At 36.5% G+C, this 22,329-nt stretch overlaps 1 protein-coding gene across 1 annotated transcript in view; it reads right to left on the reverse strand.

The window, feature by feature from the left end:
* Window positions 1–17,082, reverse strand: part of Tmem63 (transmembrane protein 63) — a 53,709-nt gene extending 36,627 nt beyond the window's left edge. The window contains exons 1-5 of the mRNA XM_069821416.1: window positions 16,079–17,082; window positions 15,788–15,959; window positions 15,533–15,689; window positions 14,613–14,695; window positions 3,261–3,395 (exon numbers count right to left, since the gene is read on the reverse strand). Coding sequence (XP_069677517.1) covers window positions 3,261–3,395; window positions 14,613–14,695; window positions 15,533–15,689; window positions 15,788–15,810 — 398 coding nt within the window. The 5' untranslated portion in view covers window positions 15,811–15,959; window positions 16,079–17,082. The remainder of the gene's footprint in view (window positions 1–3,260; window positions 3,396–14,612; window positions 14,696–15,532; window positions 15,690–15,787; window positions 15,960–16,078) is intronic.
* Between the last annotated feature and the right edge of the window lie 5,247 nt (window positions 17,083–22,329).

Genomic DNA, 22,329 nt, shown 5'->3' on the forward strand with positions numbered 1-22,329 from the left:
TTTGTACATACAAAAATATTTGTGGAGTTTGCATTGATCTCCATGTGATTTTCTTTTTGTATGGAACAGCTGTCCGATTTTTTTGTTTTTAATTAAGGTCTTTATGCTTTAGTACAAGTTATTTCAGTTCATTCCGCTCATCATCTGAAAAATGCTTTCCTTTCGGCATTTTATAACAATGCTGAGGAAACAAATGACTGCGCTCTAGCATATGCATCATGTGATGATGTCACAGCTGATACAGCATTGCAATACAGTAGAACTTGGTTATAGCGACCTCGTTTTGTGCGACACCTCGCCTATAACGTCAAATATTCTGTGGTCCCAACTAATTTCCCATAAGACATAAGCTTTTCTACCTTGCTTGATACAACAAACGTATATGCGTCTATATCGCATATAACGTCATTTTCAACCTCAGTTTGGAATACGATTTTCTAAGAACCAAAGTTTTTTACGATATATTTTGTTGAAATCTGGTAACCTGGCAAATTCTTTACTGTCCCCTTCGGCCATAGACCCCTGAAATGCAGGCAGATTCCCCACCCCATTGTAACCCACCCGAATTCATGTGGTATTAACGGTAGCTGCTTGCGATCAATTTCGATAGGAAGCTTTCACTAAATGGACGCATTTTAGCGCAGTATGGCCACTAAAAGAAGAGTTTTAACATTGGAAGAAAAAGTTAAAGTGATTCATCAAATTGAGAATGGAATTAAAAAAGCTTACATGTGTCGTGAGTTTGGCCTAGTTAATTTCACAATCCAAACGATTTGGAAGAGCAAGGATAAAATTGTTGCTGCATTTGAGCAGAATGGATCGAAGCTAGAGGAGGGAGCAGTTAAATTGTAACTGAAATTATGAACATACTCGTAGAACGTAATTTAGAAAGTGTGTATTCGGCCAGTAGGAGACAACAGAGTAAAATGCCTGATTACTTGACTCCTAAGTAAAGACATTTAGTGAGTACAGAACAAACTGTTTTACTACAGAATACTGTATTTATAATTGTACCTGTATTTTATTATGTTCATGGTAGGCTTAAAAGTGGATACATAAATCTAAAATAAGCCTAATTAAGTTTGTTATTTTTTATTTCCCACCTCACTAGACTGATAATACTAATCTCGGTTACTACGACATTCGTTTCTAACAACATAATTCTTAAGATCCCTTGTATGTCGTTATAACCAAGTTCTACTGTATTTGTTTTGCCACAAGGGAATGCTCGTTTCACCGAATTTTACTTATTGCTTAAATAACTATTTATCTAAAACTTTCACCACCATTCTGTTCCCTTTTCTCTTCATAAATACCACCCACACGTCCACTTTATTCCAATATTTTTACTGCCTCTTCCTTCTCTTCTCCTTCCTCACAATAAAATTATGACTGCAGTCACTCCACTGCTGCTGCTACCACTACTACTAACTTTCATTCCATTAAAGAAGACTCCGCATTAAGGTGGATCGAAAATGGGCTTATTTTTTTTTTTTTTTTTGGAATTTCGAAGTTTGATGGGGGGAAAAAAGTTGTATTACGTCCTAGTGCACAAAAAAGTCAATTTTCTAACAACATTTTTAGCTGAAGCCTTGAAATTTTTAGAATTTTTGTAAAATTGTTCATATTTATTAAATAATTATTTGACAGTTCTCCACTTGACATAGATTGTAAGCCTAAGTTATTATGGCTCATTTGATATTGTAAGGATAGACAATTCTCATTAGTATTATCCTTTAGTAGCTAGTGTTGCATCTATGCAACAAGAAATTAAAGTTAATATTTTTATATTATAAATAGAAAGCAGTTGTTGAATATAATCCTTTTCTTCATTAAGGGTCGAATCCATAGATGATGCTTATAATTTGAGGATTTGCTTAACTGGATATTCTGTCTATATAATTTAATCCACCTCGTGGAACCCTGCAGTGGCTGAGTGGTCAGAACTTGATTCTGTCTTGCAGGTGGTCTGGTTTCGAGTCCTGGTTAAGCCTCAGACTTTTATTGAAAAATCCATAGTGACATTTAAAGTGATAAGTAATAAGGAACTGCTTATAGAAGTTTTCATTTCAGAAACGATACTTATATGTTTAAGTATCGTTTCTGAAATGAAAAGGATTATATTCAACAACTGCTTTCTATTTATAATATAAAAATATTAACTTTAATTTCTTGTTGCATAGATGCAACACTAGCTACTAAAGGATAATACTAATGAGAATTGTCTATCCTTACAATATCAAATGAGCCATAATAACTTAAGCTTACAATCTATGTCAAGTGGAGAACTGTCAAATGAATAGCTTAATATCAAAGACGGACATCTGACATCAATCAAATTTTAGATAGCTGTGGTTTTTATACAATTTTTCATGCTTTATCCAGTTATAGTAAAACCATATGCAAACTCTAACACTATATTCATAAAATAAATTGTGTTAAATATTACAAAGAACACTGTGAATTAAAAAATTGCCTTTAGATCAAAACTATGCAGACGACAGATGTCCGTCTTTGATATTAAGCTACTCAAATAATTATTTAATAAATATGAACAATTTTACAAAAATTCTAAAAATTTCAAGGCTTCAGCTAAAAATGTTGTTAGAAAATTGACTTTTTTGTGCACTAGGACGTAATACAACTTTTTTCCCCCCATCAAACTTCGAAATTCCAAAAGAAAAAAAAGAAAATAAGCCCATTTTCGATCCACCTTAATGCGGAGTCTTCTTTAATGCAATGAAGGTTAGTAGTAGTGGTAGCAGCAGCAGCAGCAGTGGAGTGACTGCAGTCATAATTTTATTGTGAGGAAGGTAGAAGAGAAGGAAGAGGCAGTAAAAATATTGGAATAAAGTGGACGTGTGGGTGGTATTTATGAAGAGAAAAGGGAACAGAATGGTGGTGAAAGTTTTAGATAAATAGTTATTTAATTATTATTTCCATTAAAGACGCCACTCAAGATTTGTGGGATTATATGGCAAGAAGAAAGCAATTCAGTAAAACGAAAATGGCAAGGAATTCCAAGCTTTCAAAAATAACCTCTATAAATCTTACAGGATTTCTTGGTACTTGAGCTTGAGTTTCTTCAGTAAGGAAGTTGTCAACTGACTATACTACGGCTATCTTTGACACATAATAATTCCGACTATGTTTAATTCATTTCCAATTAGTGACAATTACTGTAGTAAGCATGTCATTTGCTTAAATCAGCTGAGTACGTTATGTAGTCCATTTTTGAGTTGCAAACCACGTTTACTCACTTAATTCTAAAGATGGCAGTCAGCCAAGAGCAAAAGCCCTTATCAATATGAATACTAGAATCCAAGGAAGCAACAGATTCCACTTCTGAAGCTCCAAGTACTTCATCCATTGTTCCATAGAAAATTTGTGTCCACCTGTAAAAGAGTTAAAACAATGAAGTCCAACTACTCTTAGCGATTTTTCAACATTGACTGCTTATAAAACTAAGATAGTTCTACTGTATAGTAAAAACTTAATCTCCATTTCTATCTGGAGATTTACCCATTTCATTTCATTACGAGACAAATGCTACAATGAAAAAAAGAGAGAGAAAGAGAGAGAGTGTGAGTGAGTGAGAGAGAGAGAGAGAGTGTGTGTGTGTGTGTGTGTGTGTGTGTGTGCGCGCGCGCGTGTGTTTCCCCCCCCAATCTTCTTTCACTGCATCTCCCATTACATCCATAGTAATACTACATGCTGATTCTTCTTAACATTGTTATTAATTTCGTCCTTAATAATAATAATAATAATAATAATAATAATAATAATAATAATAATAATAATAATAATAATAATAATAATAATAAATTTAGCTTCCCTTAAGAAAAGGTTGCCAGATTTGACAAAGTGTATTAAGTAATTTGGAAATACACCTAAAAGGTAAAATGATATACATTTGAAACGGTTAGGGAATCGAATATACAAAATGTCAGAAAAATTTACACCTAAGTAGCGTTTGTCCTCATTTACAGTTAAGAAAGGGGGAAAAAAATATCATCAGATAGGTTAGAATGATTTGAATGCCATATACCGCGAGAACAATAATAGTATGGATTTGTTGGCATTGATATCCAAACCAATCAACAGCCATCGGTTAAGATAACTTCAAATTTCCATTATCACTCCCATACAAGTGATTTCTCAATATCTGAACCGATCCTTTGAGGGCACTAATGGCTATTTCCTTCACAATGCGGTGTGTTAGCTCCAGGTTTTTAAATTTGTTGGCAAAGAAGGAGGGTATGGTACCTCGTGCTCCCACCATCAGACCTATTACATCAATGTGGGACAGGCTATATTTATCTTTATAGAACAGGATTGTTGGTTCATAGATCCATTTCTTTTCACTGTCCACCTCATGCGATTGATCTGCATGTGTCTCAAATCTGATGGTGGGATTAAGAATGTATGCTGAGTTGTTCTTAATGGCAAGGATATCAATTTGCCAAACACTTCCTTGTGTGGCTAGTCCCTGCACCTCTTGATGGACTGTAAACCCTATTTCCTTCAATGCCTCGGCCAGCATAGAACAGACGGTGACGGATGTTGCGAAGGGCCTCACTATAGGGGCAGAAGCCAAGGATATGGGGAAGAGTTTCAATCTCACTGAGACAGCGCCTACAGCAGATACCATCCCGACTTCTACCCGGTACAGCTCAGACCGGAACAACATAGCCTACCATTTTAAGGGCGTCTATCCATTCTGAGAGGGTTAGACCTTTGTGATTTCTTATCCAGCTGTTTGCTGGGGGGAACTCTTTGTTAAGAATCACTCCTTTAACCTTTTGTTGCAAAGTACACCAATTTTCAAATTCTTTTTCTCTTAAAGCATCTCTGACTTTTCGAGAGTTAGTCTCTAAACACACACCTTCATCTCAAACAGCAGAAATAACTAAAATGCTCTTTCAATTAATATCACTCAATAAAAGAATTGTATTCCAATGGATACCATCCCATTGTGGAATACTGGGAAATGAGAATGCGGATGCTTTAGCAAAGAAGGGCAGTGCTGCTACTTACAGACCTGTTACTAAATCTACGTATTACTCTGTGAAAAGATTTATTAAATCTACATACTTAGACTTCAACAAACAAAATTTGATAACACAATCCCAAGGGAAAAAATGGAACTCTCTGCATCAAAATCCACAGTTAATTCCCGATTTACCACGAAAATCGTCTGTAGCTGCATTTAGATTGGCAACAGGCCATGATTGTTTGGCCAAATACCTGCATAGAATTGGAATATATCAGTCCCCTAACTGTCCATTGTGCAACTCAAACCAAGAAATGGATTCGGAACACCTCAAAATCTGTACCTTCAGTGGCTGGTCATGATAATATCTTTGAAAAATATTGGAGTGCAAGAGGTCAAATGACTTTATTGTCAAACGCCTGGCATTAGAAAACAACAACAACTTTTCGAGAGTCCACAAAATTTTCACGATTATTTAAAAAAGATTTAGCAGGAGTTAATTTAAGGCTATTTAAACATGTTTTTACTCTCAATAAGATCCCTAGTGGAAGTAATGTAAGGATCATTAGTTTTGTGTAATACCCTTAAGCCGTTAATATGTTGTAACGTGGATTCCCAGCTTACCCTGAAAAGACCAAGACCTTTATATTTGCGATGTGTATATACCATAGAATCGGATGTGTCAGCTGGTAGGTGCAAAATTTCTTTAAGAGTGCTTTTAATAATTTTATCAGCGTTATCTAAAACAGTATTGGGTATTGTATTCAAGGGCATTGTCTGAAATGTGTAGATTAATGATGGGCAAATTGGGGAATTTAATATACAAAACTTTTGATCAGGATATAATAAAGGCGACGAAATTAGCAAATCTAATCTAGTTTTCAGGTCGAATATACAAACGTCAGAAAAATTAACACCTAAGTAGCGTACATGCTCATTTGCAGTTAACCATGTGATAGTAGTGTCATCAGTAGACATCGGATTTTTAAGCACTAAAAATTGCAGTTTTAGGCGCCTAAAATAAGCTCAAAATTTGTAAAATTAGGCTCTATTTTAATGAAAATAGGCATTTTAGGCACATCAAGGTATCATACTTATTTCTTTCACTGAAATTTTTAGTTATACACTAAAATACGCACAAAAAAGTATGTTTAAACATTAAAAAAGGATACTATATTATATTTATAAACAGAGCTGCACAAATTTAATATATTGAAACTAATGAAATAATGATTATTGATATCAAGATTACTCATTTTAAGTTATTGAAATTCAGTTCCATGCTCAGACTTTATTATAATTATCTGCACAGTACACCACCAGAATTTTTTCTAAATTCTCCACAGTTAACCTTTGCCTTTTGTCACTGAGAATCATTTTGAAAGCAGAAAAACTTCTTTCAACCGAAACTGATGTGAGAGGCGCAAATTTTAAATTAGGTACAATAGAAACATCAATACTTACTGGAACATTTACACTTTCCCCCGATATCACTCTTGATACTTTTTCCAACAATGAAAATCCTACATTCTTATTTAATACGTTGTCCCACTTATTTTTAACTTTTTTCCCAGTTTCGCCCAAAGCAGAATGTATGTTCACTTGAGCTTCCTTTACTATTGCTATTTGGCTACAAAGAGATTGTTTTTCACGTTCTAATTGTTCAATGCTTGCAGGTATGAAAGAAAAGTTTGATGTTATGTAGGCAATATCGTTTTTCACTCGTGAGTCATTCAGACAATCTTTCACTGCTTTCACACACGCTGCACTATCAGTTTCAGGTAATTTATCAATAACTGTGACCACTTCTTTAAAATACTTAGAATAATACACCACTGACTGAATCCAGGTTCCCCATCGTGTAACAACCGGCTGAGGTGGGAGTGGGATATCTGGAAAGTTCTCTCTGAATATTGAAATCCTGGATGGGGCTTTACAAAAACATTTTTTTGTGTTAGAAATAAACGAATTGACAAGAGGAAATTCATTCCGGATTGTTTCAGAAACCCTGTGAAGGCCATGTGCTAGACAGGTTACATGCGTGAGGTTAGGATAAAATGTTTTAAGAAGTGGAGCTGCAGCAACCATGTATGAGGTAGCATCAGTACAAAACAACAGAACTTTAGAATCGTCTATATTACCTAAGTATAAAGACTGTAGGCCTTTATTTACAAAATAAGCAATGGCTTGGCTATTCACTTTCGAAAGTTCCTTAACACATACGAGGTGTGGAATCGAAGGTCCATCAGGACTAAGTTTTCCTACTACCATATTTGCTATATACCTATTCATAGGATCTGAGGTTTCATCCACAGAGACCCATATGTAAGAATCACCTATATCCTCCCGAATGGAAGCTAAAGTTTCATTGTATATTCTGTCTAAGTAATTTTTTCTTAGGGTCGACTCAGATGGGATATTTTGTTTGCAGTATTTTTGTAAAAACTGTCTTAAAACCGGATTTTCAATTGCATTCCAGGGAATGTTAGCAGCAACAAACGCTCTGGTTAAATCAGCATAGAAATTGCTGCTGAGATTGGATGAAGTAGGCTGTGTTAGTAAAGTTTGTTGCAGTTGATTTTTCTGCTGAGCTTTAGCCTTATAGCCGCTCCTTGCACATGCTGCTTTAGGTGGCACTTCTTTTCTTGCGAAATCTAAAATTGTAAAGTAAACTGAATTAAAATAAAATCCTAATTGTTGTATTGCCGTATTTCTATCACAAAGTTAGTGGGTTCGAACAATCAAAATTTTAATGACCTGCGAATACTTTAATTATCGGAATTTAAAAGGTTAAAGTGTAGTGATCTCAAAAAGAATTATACCTCAGGACAGCTCAGTCAATGTATAAATATTATAGGCCTACTCATTAAAATTAATAGAATTTATATATTTCAACTATTGTTACATACCTGTTTGCTACAAATCTTGCAAAATATTATTTTTCCATCATAAGTGAATTCTGAATATTCTGTTAGCCATTGCCGGATCAATGTAGATTTTGCACTTATATTTTTCGGCATTATCGCGTTAAACTTCACAGGAAAACGTTCTACCGCTCAAAACTTCTCAACACAAATAAGGTGAGGGAAAGAGCAACTGTTAACGAGCATTCAAATGAACCGTTGTTATTGAGATTCAATTGGACAAAAATACAAAGTTCCACTTATTGTTGCATTTCCTGGTAGTGTTAACACTAGGAAGGCCATTCTTTTAAATATTTTGTAACGGTTTACCCTACTCATTCGCAGTTTTACGACTTTTCATAAATATTTCAAAAACACTCTTTCTCCAAAAATTGTGATTTTATGACACTCTGAAGGGCAGTACAGCTAATCGGTTTCAGACCGAAAACAGTCATTTTTATAGTATAGTATATCTCTGAATCGGTAGCAGCACATGTTGTGATTGTTGCCTGCTTCAAAACTAAGGTTGGTTCTTTGTCGGCATTTATGCCTCCAAATGCGAAACTTTACAGTGAGTTAGGCATTTTTAGGCGAATATTAACAAATTAGGCTCTAATAACCGTTTTAGGGCATTTTAGGGCACTATAAAACTCTTTGAATACCTTTCAATTTCCATGAAACACAAATATTAATAATTATTTTTACTTTTCTCCTAAAGAAACAAAATAGGCATTTGCCCTAGAATCCGATGTCTGGTCATCAGAAACGTTTAGTTGATTTGGATGCAATTTACAGCGAGAAATATTAACAGCTACAGATTTATTGACATTTATATCTAAACCAATAGCCATCCTTGTGAGTTCTAAAGCAGAGTTTTTGTTTTTAGCTATGATAACAGTGTCATCTGCAACAGGGGCGTATTTTGCGGACTACCAGGGCTACCGGCGGTAGCCCAAGGAAATTACAAAAGAAAAAGTTTATAATATAACATAATGTAATAATTTTGTATTATTAGTTTTACCACAGTAATTAAAATTAAAGTAATTGTTAGATTTATATGCGCTCTCTGCTCTCGAAAAGAAACAAGTTGTCAAGGCGGCATCGCTGGAGAAACCGCTGCTACGAGGGGTAGCCTGTGACCGTTCCACTCACGTCGCACAACTGCCCGTCCCCCGCTCCCTTCTGTTTCCATCGTGCAGTGTAGGCCGGGTGAGTTGCCGCTCTCGTGATCGGTTTCTTCGCAGGCGCGAAGCAACAATACGCTTAGTACACTAGCTCATGAATGTGATTGTGTTCTTGCAGTGCAGTATTTTAAATTTGTGATTTGTTCGAGTGTCTAAGAGTTATATTAATTGTGAATTATTAAGTTTTTAATTTCCCAATTAAGTGATTTTGTGAAAAATATGGCAGAACAAGTTTCTGGAGAGGTTTGTGTTGAAAATGACTGTGTAATAGAAGGTTTATTAAAAGTGCCTTTTAACCGTCGTACATACAACGAGAAAGTTGAAATTGTGAAAATGGAAAGACCAACTCCTGAGTTAAATTTGTCCATGGACATAAAAGAAAAACAACGTGAGTGCACACGCCATTTCACTTCAACATCATATGGTAAGTGGAATTGGTTGTGTGGTAGTTCTAAACTGTCTAAACTATTTTGCTGGTCATGTTTGTTATTTAGCTGCGAAACTAATGTGTGGTCAAAAGAGGGGTTTTCTAATATGAACTCCCTTCAAACGGCAGTCCTAAAACACGACAAATCAAAAGCTCATATTTGTAGTAGCATGAACTTTGCAAACTTTGGGAAGACAAGAATTGATTTACAGCTAGATAAGCAAAAAGCTCTACACATCAACCAATACAATGCTCTTGTGAAAAAAAATCGGGAGATTTTACTGCATCTTATTAACGCAGTCTGCTTTCTAGGAAAACAAGAATTGGCTTTTCAGGGTCATAATGAGTGTGTGGAATCAGACAATAGAGGAAATTGTATTGAATATTTAAGTTCCTTAAGTGAATTTGACCATTTACTGGCCAATCATCTTGAGAGTTCAACAGTATTTCGTGGTACTTCTCCCGCAATTCAGAATGACTTAATATTTGCTATAAGTGGGGTTATGATAAAGAACATAAAATCTGAAATAGAAGAAGCACCTTTTGTGGCTATTGTTGTTGATGAAACAAGTGACTGCTCTAATCAGAGTCAAATGTCCACTGTTTTAAGATACGTCGACAGTAGTGCCAATGTTCAAGAACAGTTTATAGGATTCATAAATGTCAGTTCGGACAAAACTGCTGCTGCTTTGTTTCAGCATGTGGAAGGTGTTATAGCCGAATACAATGTCGGCAATAAGTTAATTGCACAGACATACGATGGTACTTCAGTTATGGCGGGAAATATTAATGGCTTAAAAACAAAAGTTCAAGAAAAGTATCTTCAAGCACTATTTGTCCAGTGTTACAGCCATGTTCTCAATTTAGTTTTGCAACAAACTACTTCATCCATTCCAGAATGCCACATTTTTTTCAAAACACTGTCGGGTTTAGCTGCATTTTTCTCATCATCTCCTAAAAGATCAGAAAAATTCAAGGAATTTATGAAAAAGAAACTCCCAAAAGTAGCACCAACTAGATGGAATTTTACATCTCGGCTTGTAAATACAGTAAAGGAATACAGAGAACAACTGACTGCTTTCTTTGAAAATATCATTTGTAATGACAATGAAGAAAACTGGGATGATGATATAATTGTGCAGGCTCAAGGATATTTGTATTTTTTCACACAGTTTCAGAATATATTTCTTCTTGAAGTCTATGCTAGAGTGTTCGCACATACAGATGTGCTCTACAATATTCTTCAGACAAAAAGTCTAGACATAGCATACTGCTTGCAAGAGGTATCAAAGTTAAAACATACTATATCCGAGTTCAGACGTAGTGGGTTTCCGTCCATATGGAGTAATATGGAAAATGAAAATTCTTCAGCCAATACAATGGAACCACCATTAAAGCGAAGAAAAGGAGATGATGAATTGAAATACAGGCAGCTGTACTACAGCATACTAGATCGTATGCACATGGAAATTACTGACAGATTTTCTGATTATGGAAAGCTTCAGTTCACACATCTTCTAGATTCTCAAAAATGTTCTGCTTATAGAGAAAACTTTCTGAATGAGGCACTAAACAAATTATTTCAGTCCTATAACAGTCACTTTGATCAAGTACGTTTGAAAAATGAATTAAGTGTAATATATTCAACAGAAGTCTTTGATTTTTCGAACAAACCTATCCATGAAATATCATCTGCCATATATGAAAACCAGCTGAACCAAGTTATTGGCAACATTAATTGTGACAATACCAGCTACGTCAGTATCGGTAGAAAGAACATTTTCTGCGTTGAAGAGAATAAAATCCTACTGTAGATCAACTCATACACAAGAACGTTTATCCGGCTTGGCACCTATGTCCATTGAAAAGTCATTTCTACAGAAACTTCGCAAGCAGCCCAACTGTAATTTCAATGACGAAGTCATCAAAGTATTTTCGTCCCAATCAAGACGTCTGGAATTCACATATAAATAGGTAAGAAATTTTATTATAGGGATTTTAAAATATATTTTGTGTAATAATAGGGTCAGTGGTAGCCCAGACCCTTAAACCAGTATATGCCACTGATCTGCAAAACCAAGTACAGTAATGGGTTTTAAACCTGAAACAGCTTGTGTCTTACTGTCACATAATTGTTCCAATGTCTGAATGTTGTTATTTTGTACTGTATAATTGTATAACTTCTTTCTTTTTGTTTGTTTTAATCCCTTATGTTGAAGTTATAGTCTAGTAATACATCTAGTAGTTCTGTATCTTGACAATAAGTTCGTACAAGATTTTCTTGATTTAATATTCTTAAATAGTGTTCTGATACGGCCTAATTAAACTTAAACTCAGTTTGACATTTATCTTGATTTTTTTTTCCTCCCTATGGTATGTTTTTATTTCCAGAGGTGTATCATAGAAGCTAGAAATCGATACTGTTGGCAAACTTAAGAAGTTCCTTATTGTGAGCATTTACCATTGAAGTTTTTGTTACTGGCCATTTTCCACCTTTCTTCCCAATTTCGTTTTTGAGGTCATTTCTTAATTTTTCTAATTTTTGACATTCATATATAATGTGATCAATCGTTTGCTCTGGAGCATTATATGTGGATTGTGGACTATCCATAATATGGAAATGGTGATAATTATCAATAGGATCTGAGCTGTCCATGCCCAGTCAAGAGAACTGCCAGGTTAGGAGTAAGAGAAATGTTCATTTTTAGCCTATTTTTTACCGTGGGGAAGAAAGACTTGATTACTCCTCTGTTTGTAGTCGTTTGCCATTTCCTTTTCCATTGATCTTCACTCCTTTCTCACCTCTCTTTTACTATGTGGCTTTTGGGTACTCTCTGATAACAGATTTCTAAACTCGTGTCTACTGCTGCTTTCTTCGCAAGTTTATCTGCCAAATTCATTCCCCCTGATATCCTGCATGAGCTTTTATCCAGCTGAACTCTATCATCCAATTTTCATCTTCCAGGGTCTTAACTTTTTCCTAATGGCGTCTATTAATTCGTTGTGGTTGTGGGGGGGTTTCTGAGTAAGTCCAACATTATCTGGCTGTCTGTATATATTGCTGCAGTCCTCCATTCCTGTCCAATAGTGCTCAGTTCCTTTATCTTATCCAGAGCTTTTATAATGGCTATTTGCTCGGTCTGATTGTTAGAACATTTTTTGTCCAACCGAAATTCCATTCTATGTATTACTTCTTGATTGGTAAGTATGGCGATTCCTGAACCTATTCCATCTTCACTCCCGCTTCCATCGGTGTATGGTCTGCGTTTCTCCTTACACTTTTAATTCTGACGAAATCAGCTGGATGTGGCCAGTTTTCATAAGGTATGGGAACGTTTAGTTGTAGTCCTGCTGTTTCTGTGTTCTTTGTTCTAATCTACAGATCAGCAATCTCTTCCATTTTGATTATTATTAGGATTAGCCCTGTCACCACGCATAAAGCGTCATTTGATGTAGTTCTAAGGCTTTGGCTATTTTTATATTTATCAATCTCTGGATTCTCTTATATTTCATTTGATTATACTGCTTCTTTAATGCTTCTATCCATACTGGCACACGGTGTGTGTGTGTGTGTGTGTGTTTGGGGGGGGGGGGGGCGCTGTATCATGTCATGGTTTCTAAATAACCTCTTGCAGTTTGCAAAAAGGATGTTAAGGTTGTGCAGCAAATGGGCAGTCTTTCGTTTATAGATAGGTGATTAGACACCTTTTATGATGGTTCCTAATCTTCGATACGAGGTGTGATCATTAAATTTCGAGACTGTGTCTGCTGTGGGCGAGTGGATCACGTGATAGACATGCGTGCCCAGCAGTGACGCTAGACGACCTTGAAGAGACACAACACAAAGTTTCAAAGTGCTATCTTCATTGTCACCTATGTCATACAAGGTTTTATTAGCACGTGCATCTGCACATTTGCGAAATTACGATGGACTCGAAACTGGAGCAGATGCTGGGTAACTATCGGTGCTGGACCCCGGACTCATTTCTCCGGCATTATCACCTTCATATCATTCAGACGCTAAATAACCTGAGATGTTGATAGAGCGTCGTAAAATAACCCAATAAAATAAAAAAAATAAATAAAACTGGAGCAGAGAGCCAACATCAAATTCTGCGTGAAACTCGGAAAATCGGCAACCAAAATCTATGGAATGTTGAACCAAGTCTACGGGAATGAAGCACTGAGTCGGACGAGGGTGTTTTGAATGGCATTCGCGTTTTAAAGTGGCAGAACATTGCTGGAGGACGACGAGAGGCCAGGTCGACCACGCATGTGCAACACTGCCGAAAATGTCGAAAAAATTCAACAAGTTGTGCATGATGATCGACGCATCAGAGAAATTGCTGACATCGTTAACATGTCATTTGGAGAGGTTCAAATGATCCTCACGTCCACGTCCATTTTGAACATATGCCGCATTGCTGCCAAGTTTATGCCCAAGGTTCTGTCACAGGAGCAAAAGGAACACCATCTCGAAGTCTGTCAAGCGCTCTGTCAGCATTTTCTGTATGACCCAGAATTCTTGTCAAGGATCATTACCGGTGACGAGAATTGGTTATGATCCTGAGACCAAGCAGCAATCTTCGCAGTGGAAGAGCCCTCAATCTCCAAGATCAAGACCGAAGAAGGCGAGACGTCCACACCTGTGGAATAACGGCTAGCGCATCTGGCTGCGAAACCAGGTGGCCCGGGTTCGATTCCCGGTCGGGGCAAGTTACCTGGTTGAGATTTTTTCCGGGGTTTTCCCTCAACCCAATATGAGCAAATGCTGGGTAACTTTCGGTGCTGGACCCCGGACTCATTTCACCGGCATTATCACCTTCATCTCATTCAGATGCTAAATAACCAAAGATGTTGATAAAGCGTCGTAAAATAACCTACTAAAATAAATAAAAAAAAGAAGCCGAGACAGGTCAAGAGCGCAACCAAGAGCATGCTCATTGTTATTTTTTTTTTTTGCCATTCATACCTTTCCATTGTATCTTCAAAATTACTGGAAAATGATATAGCCTACATCGTGATAAGCAATTAACAAGCAATAATCATCCAACCATCACATTTAATATAAGAGAAAAATAATTACTTAGCCTAGGCCTACTTACTTTTCTTCTGTTTTTTGAACAAGAGCAATTCTGCCATAATTCCATGCTCTTTTTCGCAGAACTGCAAACAGTATCATTAAAATCTGAAACACGAAATAAAATACCTTAAAGCTAATGATTAGAAGAAATGAAGCAGAAATAATATTAGTGCAGCTAATCTTCGGATCTTCCCACACGAGACTGATGTCTGATTTGCATTTCGTTACCGGTATCCTATGGGTTAAATGAGGGGACATAAGGCCGAGATGAGGGGATAGCTAAGTGACGTGAGGCCGAAAAATGTGAAAAGGTTTCAATGATTTAAGTATGTTTTCTCTCCCGAGTATAGTGTGGGGAGATATCGAAGTTTCACCCATTTCGTAATTGTTATATGGCATAAGCGAACGTGACCAGAGCTTACTGCTACCGGGTATTTTAGTCTATGAAACATTTTTTCTACTGCATGTACCAGCAGGCATTCCTCTAAAAAGACTAAAATACCGCCAAATTCTTTAAGTTTCAAGACTTCTTAAAACAAGAGATTTTACAGCCTCAAACACACATATTTATAGGCAACCACAAGGAGTTTGTAAAATAAAATTTAGGTAGGCTAGATTTCAAAACTGGAAACAATAAAATTCATAGGTACCGGTACACTCTTCTTTTGATTAACTTTTATTTGCACCAGTAGGCATTTTTCTCGTAATAGTCTATGCCAATACTGCAATTCTGATTATCTAGTATCTCGTGCAAATACTCCAATTCTTCTCTAAAACCTTATTCTTTTTCTAAACTACTATCTACCGGTATCTTAACTCGAAGTAGCATACAATCATGTTAAAGTACTACTTATATTATTTGATTCTGGTATGCAAAAAACTGAATTTTCTCTTTTCTGAAATTATAATTCTTTTCAGGCTACATCTGAACTGACTACTTACCAACCAACCCAAGAAGTTAAGCAGTAGATTCTCTGGTATTCCTTCGTAGGCAGAAGTGATAATCTTATTGGTAGTTCTATTGTAGTAAACACATTTGTCCTTCGGGGTGGAATAATATTCTGATACGGTCTCGGTCTCGGTCTCGTTTTGGAATTCGCTGAAAATTAATATTTGAATGAGATATTTCATATTAGGAATAAATTTAAATTTATATAGGCATACGATACGTTAAAATCTGATAATTAACTTTCTTACCTATCTGTGAACTGATGAGCCATCTTAATATGCTTAATAATTGGTGGTCAAAAACACTTATTTACAATGGTGTAATAACCGAATAATGCCACTGTGCATTTGACAGGTGACAGCTGGTATTAAACTACTTTCCCTTCACTTCCATGTTTTGATGTCACGATGACGAAGAATTCTAAAATTAGTCATACAGTTATAGAGCAATAATAAAGAAAAACAATTATTTTATATTATACTATTGCATAATTTTTATGCAAATTAGTTATAAAACACACGATTTACATTCATACTTACATCACTATTTTCCACTTCAATGATAATATTATCAATCTTCATCTTCTGCAGATTATAATCATTGATTGCTTAAAGTTACGGAACATTGTAGACATCGTTGACAAAAATTCAATATGCTATTGCCATCTATCGGCTCGTTTTGAACACCCATAAATAGTGATTCAGGATAGTTCTGGACAGAGGGCTAAATCATTGATAATGGCGGTAGATAGACTACTGTTTGGCGGTGATTCAAATTACTGTTCTATTAGTTTGAATACTGTATACATGCATAATACAGAGCAACCTGTATTTATTTACAACTTTTCACCCATTTATTACACATAAGAAATGACATTACATGAGAGGATCAAATCAGAATGAAACAGTAGTATAGTCATTAGGATTACTTAAAATTCAACATAAGCAGTTGATTTTCACCAATAATTCACTTGAGGGGGTGTTCATACACAACCTATTTCTTTCTTTCCTCCAAAAGACATTTTATCAGACTAGAAACTCTTTCTGAAGAATGTGGTATGTAAAACACAAAAAAGATGCTATTCTTTCTAATTGAGGAGCTTCAGTTTATAAAAAAAATAGTACCCATTTTTGGTCAGTTTCAACACTGGAAAAAATCTTCTTTAGGTGTTCTTTCTTTGCTGCTATGCAAGCGAAGAGTCCTGCATCTTTTAAATGCCGCAAAGCTGTTTGAGAAGATCCAGGGAAATGAGACTTAGTTCTAATGGCAGAAGCAGACTGGTAAGAATTCCTGACTGCTTCTGCAACCAGAGCTGCATTCTCCTCAGGAGTGGACACACGTCTTTTTTCAGAACTTGAACAACAGTTTCAACCCTTTTCCTGGATAATTGCAACCACCTGTGGGTGTCGATCCTCCTTGCAGCCTGGGAAATCGAGTAACCTGCAGTATTAACAAGTGTAAGGAGTGATTTGCTTACGTCCTTGTGTGTGTAATCAACCATGGTAGAACTCTGTATGATGACAGAAAACAAAACACAGGCATGTGCTACTCCTTATATGCGCAAGCATTCATCTACATAACTACCAACAATATTGCAATTAACTAATACTGACCGAAACGAAGTATATATATATATATATATATATATATATATATATATATATATATATATATATATAGGCTACATTTTGTATTAGGAAATACAGGTGATATGATACCATAGTCTAGTATATACAGCCACGAAGTTCAATATGTAGGAAATATGCATCCATAGATAGTTGCTAACCACTAGGATCGCTACTATCTCCTCATCAAAGACAATGCGAAATAGTACCTACACAGTCTATTGTTCCTAGTACCCTCACAACTCAAGCTTCGCGACTGTATATACTAGATTGTGGTGATACTATGAAGCAATAAGGACGAAAACAAAATGTTGATTTAAAGTCATTATTTAATGAAATGGTATAAAAAAATCACATTAAGAAGATTCGAACCTGTGTACTTTTCGCTCACTAGCGACTAACACTTTGTACTTTATCACTGAGCTAAAGCAACATGTAGCAATATCACTGAGTTCATACCTTATATCGTAATTCAGACTAACTACATGTCAAAGAATAGATTTCAGTCTATTGTGAACCGGCTGACCAGCCAAAGGACTTAAACGAAATCTGACTTCAAGAGTCTTCCCATTTTTTTTTGTCTTAGAATGTACATGAGAGTCAGTTCATTAAATGGCTCATCCCCTGTGCTGTTCCTAAGATAAATTTTCTCAGTGATGAAAATGACCTTTTAGGAGTACAAGTAGTTCCAGGGAGAATTGTCTTATTGTGAAAAGGTTGTGTTACTAGAAATAAGTCACTGTTATAATGTTGCAGCATTTGGTTTTTTTCTCTCTATAGAGACTGCCTCCAGATATGGAGGGCAGCTGCAAATATATTGAATAAGCAGTCGTGGACAGTCGATAATGGATGGACCTCCAGCTTGGGCGTTAGGCGAAGGGCTAACAACTCGTCACCGTGAAAAACAGCTTGTTACGAAACCACAACATAAATGGTTGTGAAACTTGGACTCTCACTTTCACAGAGGAATAGAGGCTAGGGATGTTCGAGGACAAGGTGCTTAGGAAAATATTTGAGGCTAAGAGGGATGAAGTTACAGGAGATGGAGAAAGTTGCACTACGTAGAACTGTACACATTGTATTCTTCACCTGACATAAGTAGGAATATTAAATCTAGACGTTTGAGATAGGCAGGGCATGTAGCACATATGGGCGAATTCAGAAATGTATATATAGGGTTAGTTGGGATCCCGGAAGGTAAAAGACCTTTGGGGAGGCCGAGGCATAGATGGGAGGATAATATAAAATGGATTTGAGGGAGGTGGGATGTGATGGTAGAGAATGGATTAATCTTGCTCAGGATAGGGACCAATGGCGTGCTATGTGAGGGCAGCAATGAACTTCTGGTTTCTTAAACGCCATTTGTAAGTAAATAAGTAAGTACCGGTAAGTACGTAACTTATTGTTTGTCAATGTCGAACCACTGAAATCTTTAAGATTTAATAAAATGAATACTGTTTTTATTTCGATTCAGTTTATGTAACTGAAGACCTGAATTAACAAATATCCCAAGTCCAATAAAGTAAAATTTTCAGGACAGCATCAAAACTATGTAGGCATGCCATATACGATTATTTTAATATTTATGATTAAAAAACACATGAACAAAGAACAATTAACCAATGTGCAAAATTAAATGATTGTGGTCAGAACTTAACGACATGTACTAGGAAGCAAGCCGGCAAATGACAATATGTCAAGTGCCTGAACATTAAAATAGTAATAATGATTAGAAAACACAGGCTTAGAGTCGGCTTGGGATATTCTTTTCTACACGATGGTAGCCTAAACAAACCAACGTCAGGTAAAAAATCAAATTCGGTAAATATTGGACTTGGGATGTTTGTCAATTCAGGTGTTCACTTTATATTCGTAATTTCTCCGAATTGTCAAGGCATCCTCTATATTTTCAATTGATCTGTGTACTGAATGTAGTATTTTCCTTTCAATTATACCAATATTTTTGGTTTTACAAATCCTGTCGTACCCATGTTTCACATAGGTATCACAACAGAGACGAATTGGTGACATGAGTCCAGGAATTTACCACAGGATTACCTGACATTCGCCTTGCACCTGAGGAAAACCTCAGAAAAAAAGTCATCCAAGTAATCAGCCTAAGCGAAATTTGAATCCATGCCCAAGAATAGCTTTGGCTCAGTAGACAAATGTGCTACCACCACACTAAATACATCATGGAATAATCTCATCCTTATGGTCTTACATTATTTTTCCCAATGCGTTTGCAAATAGATAATTACACATGAGGATGATTATGGTTTATATCTGAAAAGTAGTTGACGGCCAGTGTCTCTTATTAAGTTTAACTGAGCTGTCGCAAGTTTTTAAAAATTTATTTTAGATACAGTACCATCTCTGTTCCTTCTTTTTGGGTTAGCTTGAGACACAAGGTCTCGGGAAGTGTAAGTAGCCAAATTTATCTCCTCTATGTTCCTCCACCCCTAGACCTGGAAATCAACCTTTGCAGGGGGGGGGGGGCTCAAATGATATGGCAAAATTAGTACCGGTAGTGGAGCTAGTTCTAGCACCAGATATGTCTGCCAAGAGATAAGCCTTACTCCATCATTTCTACTCACCTTCATTAATATGTTTTCGCAATCACCACTGCTCGTCCTGTCCTTATTAAGGAGTCCCCCTTTTAACCAGTGATGTGCAGTAGATTATAATTTTATGTCTACATTAATTGTTTTCTATGTGTAGTCAACATAGCTTTTTTCATGTAGACTACCGGTATGTAATCTATCAATGAATAGATATAAAAAGTGGTTTTATTGTTTTATAAGAAAACCCATCAATAAATAAGTACAAAATTGAGCTATTCTTTTCCATTAAATTTCACAAAAACATTTTCAACGTAAAAATATTGTAACTTTTATACAACAATGTGACTTTTATTTCTACCTTTAATCATACACCCGTCAACAATGGGTATTCCACTCAACACAGCAACATACAGTAATAGTCGTTATTCCACTCCACACGACGACAATGACACTACACGTGTATTATTGAGAAGAACAACAATGTAGTCCTAATTTGAATTAATGTTTTTTTTTTCTTGGGTTATTTTACGACGCTGTATCAACATCTAGGTTATTTAGCGTCTGAATGATATGAAGGTGATAATGCCAGTGAAATGAGTCCAGGGTCCAGCACCGAAAGTTACCCAGCATTTGCTCGTATTGGGTTGAGGGAAAACCCGGGAAAAAACCTCAACCAGGTAACTTGCCCCGACCGGGATTCGATCCCGGGCCACCTGGTTTCGCGGCCAGACGCGCTGACCGTTACTCCACAGGTGTGGACTCAATTAATGTTCACAAAGCACTAAGAGCAGAACAAAACTATCAGTTCTCAATTCACAAATCGTTCGCCTTGGCTATTTCTTCTAGCTCACTCACTCAAGTTCACTGTACGTCGAACCCAAGCCTTCCAGATAGTTCACTACACATCGAACCCAAGTCTTCCAGATGCGGTTCCCTGCACTTCGAACCCAAGCCTTCGGATACGTCGCACTCGCCTGGATACTGCCACAGTTACAGACTCACTCAAGTTCACCACACATCGAACCCCGGTCTTCCAGCTACAGTCCACAGCATATCGAACTCCGATCTTCCCAGTTGAGGTCTTCCTCACGTCGAACCTCGGTCTCGAAGGCTGGCTTCCTTGCTCGCTCGAAGACTCACGTGTAGACTGACTTCTGAAGACTCACTCAAGTTCACTGCACATCGAACTCAAGATCACCTTGCTCGCTCTGTCCAAGACTTGAAGGCTGACTGAAGGCTAACTAACTGCTCCAAAGACGGCTCGCGCTTTTATTACTAAATCATAACATCCCGAAACTTCGATTCGCGTGGCTTTGCGAACCTTCGAGAGAGATACGATTCAATGTTCCCCACCTGCTCTCTCTGCTCCGCGCCGCTACGCAGCTTTCCTCCCCTCGCCCTGTACTGCGCCTCAGCACCTACTGAAGCTCGAGTCTCGCTTCCCCCGTGCCTTCCCTCCCGCTGGATGCGCGTGCATACTCCCGAGGCAACCAGACACGACTAGTATGTTCCAGATGGGTCCACAATATGAAAAAAAAATCATTATAATTATATTAACTGTACTGTATAAATTGTACATGATGACTTTATACATATTTCTTTACAAAGTAACTGCATCCCAAGTACCTAAATCACTACGACTGAATGATTGTCTATAATCATCTGGAATGTTGTTATCTACCATTTTGTGAGTATAATAGATGCACACTAGTTTTGATGATCTATTAAAATCTAGACTAAATCTGACATGAGAATGGCTATATGTTGTTGTTGTTGTTTAGTCAACTGTTCGAAGACAGGTCTGAACCTCACAAGTCATACCAACAAGGCACCACTTATGAGGCAACTAGGCCAGGAGATAATGGGGTAGGGTAGCCAGTTCCTTTCCCCCTCCATTGCATTCATCGCCAATTAGTTACATATTACACTAATCAGACTTCAGATGCAGGAACAATTGTTTATATGCATCTGAAGTCTGATTAGTGTAATATGTAGCTATATTATGAAATTTCAAAGCTAAGTAAGATAAATCTTGGTGATGATGTTTACCCATAATCTAAAACACTATTGGGTCAGTGATATTTATTCGAAAATAATTTTTCAAATATCCCATCTCTTTGCTGAAACTCTTGAAGGCTGCTTATTCTTTCTTGGCTCAACTCTTCTAATAGGAAGTCTTGTACTTCTTGCAAATTTTTACTTGAGACCAAAAGTTGAGATCACTGCAAAGTTTGGGATGAAGACAAGCATTCAGAGTGTAAATATTAATGTCCATTTCTTTCCTAGAATCCATATTATTTGCCAACTTCTGAAACTGGCTAAGAATTTTGAAGTTCAACTATAATTGTGCTGTATCTGCAATCTGAAGTGTCTGGTTTTTTGAGAAATAGTAATTAGTGTACAAACTGAACCAAAAAGGCTAACATTACACTGTATTCTATTTCTCAACAAAAAGCCATAGTAAAATATTAAGGCTTTGACAGCTGTTTTTTTCTTATACTTATTGTCATTTGTAATAAGCATTTTCGTGTGTTTATTTTTTACTTGCATTGCACGGACTCAAGTTCACGAACTTAAAAAAAAAAAAAATAGATTTACATA

The sequence above is a fragment of the Periplaneta americana genome, chromosome 3, assembly GCF_040183065.1.
Source record: "Periplaneta americana isolate PAMFEO1 chromosome 3, P.americana_PAMFEO1_priV1, whole genome shotgun sequence".
Lineage (NCBI taxonomy): Eukaryota > Metazoa > Arthropoda > Insecta > Blattodea > Blattidae > Periplaneta > Periplaneta americana.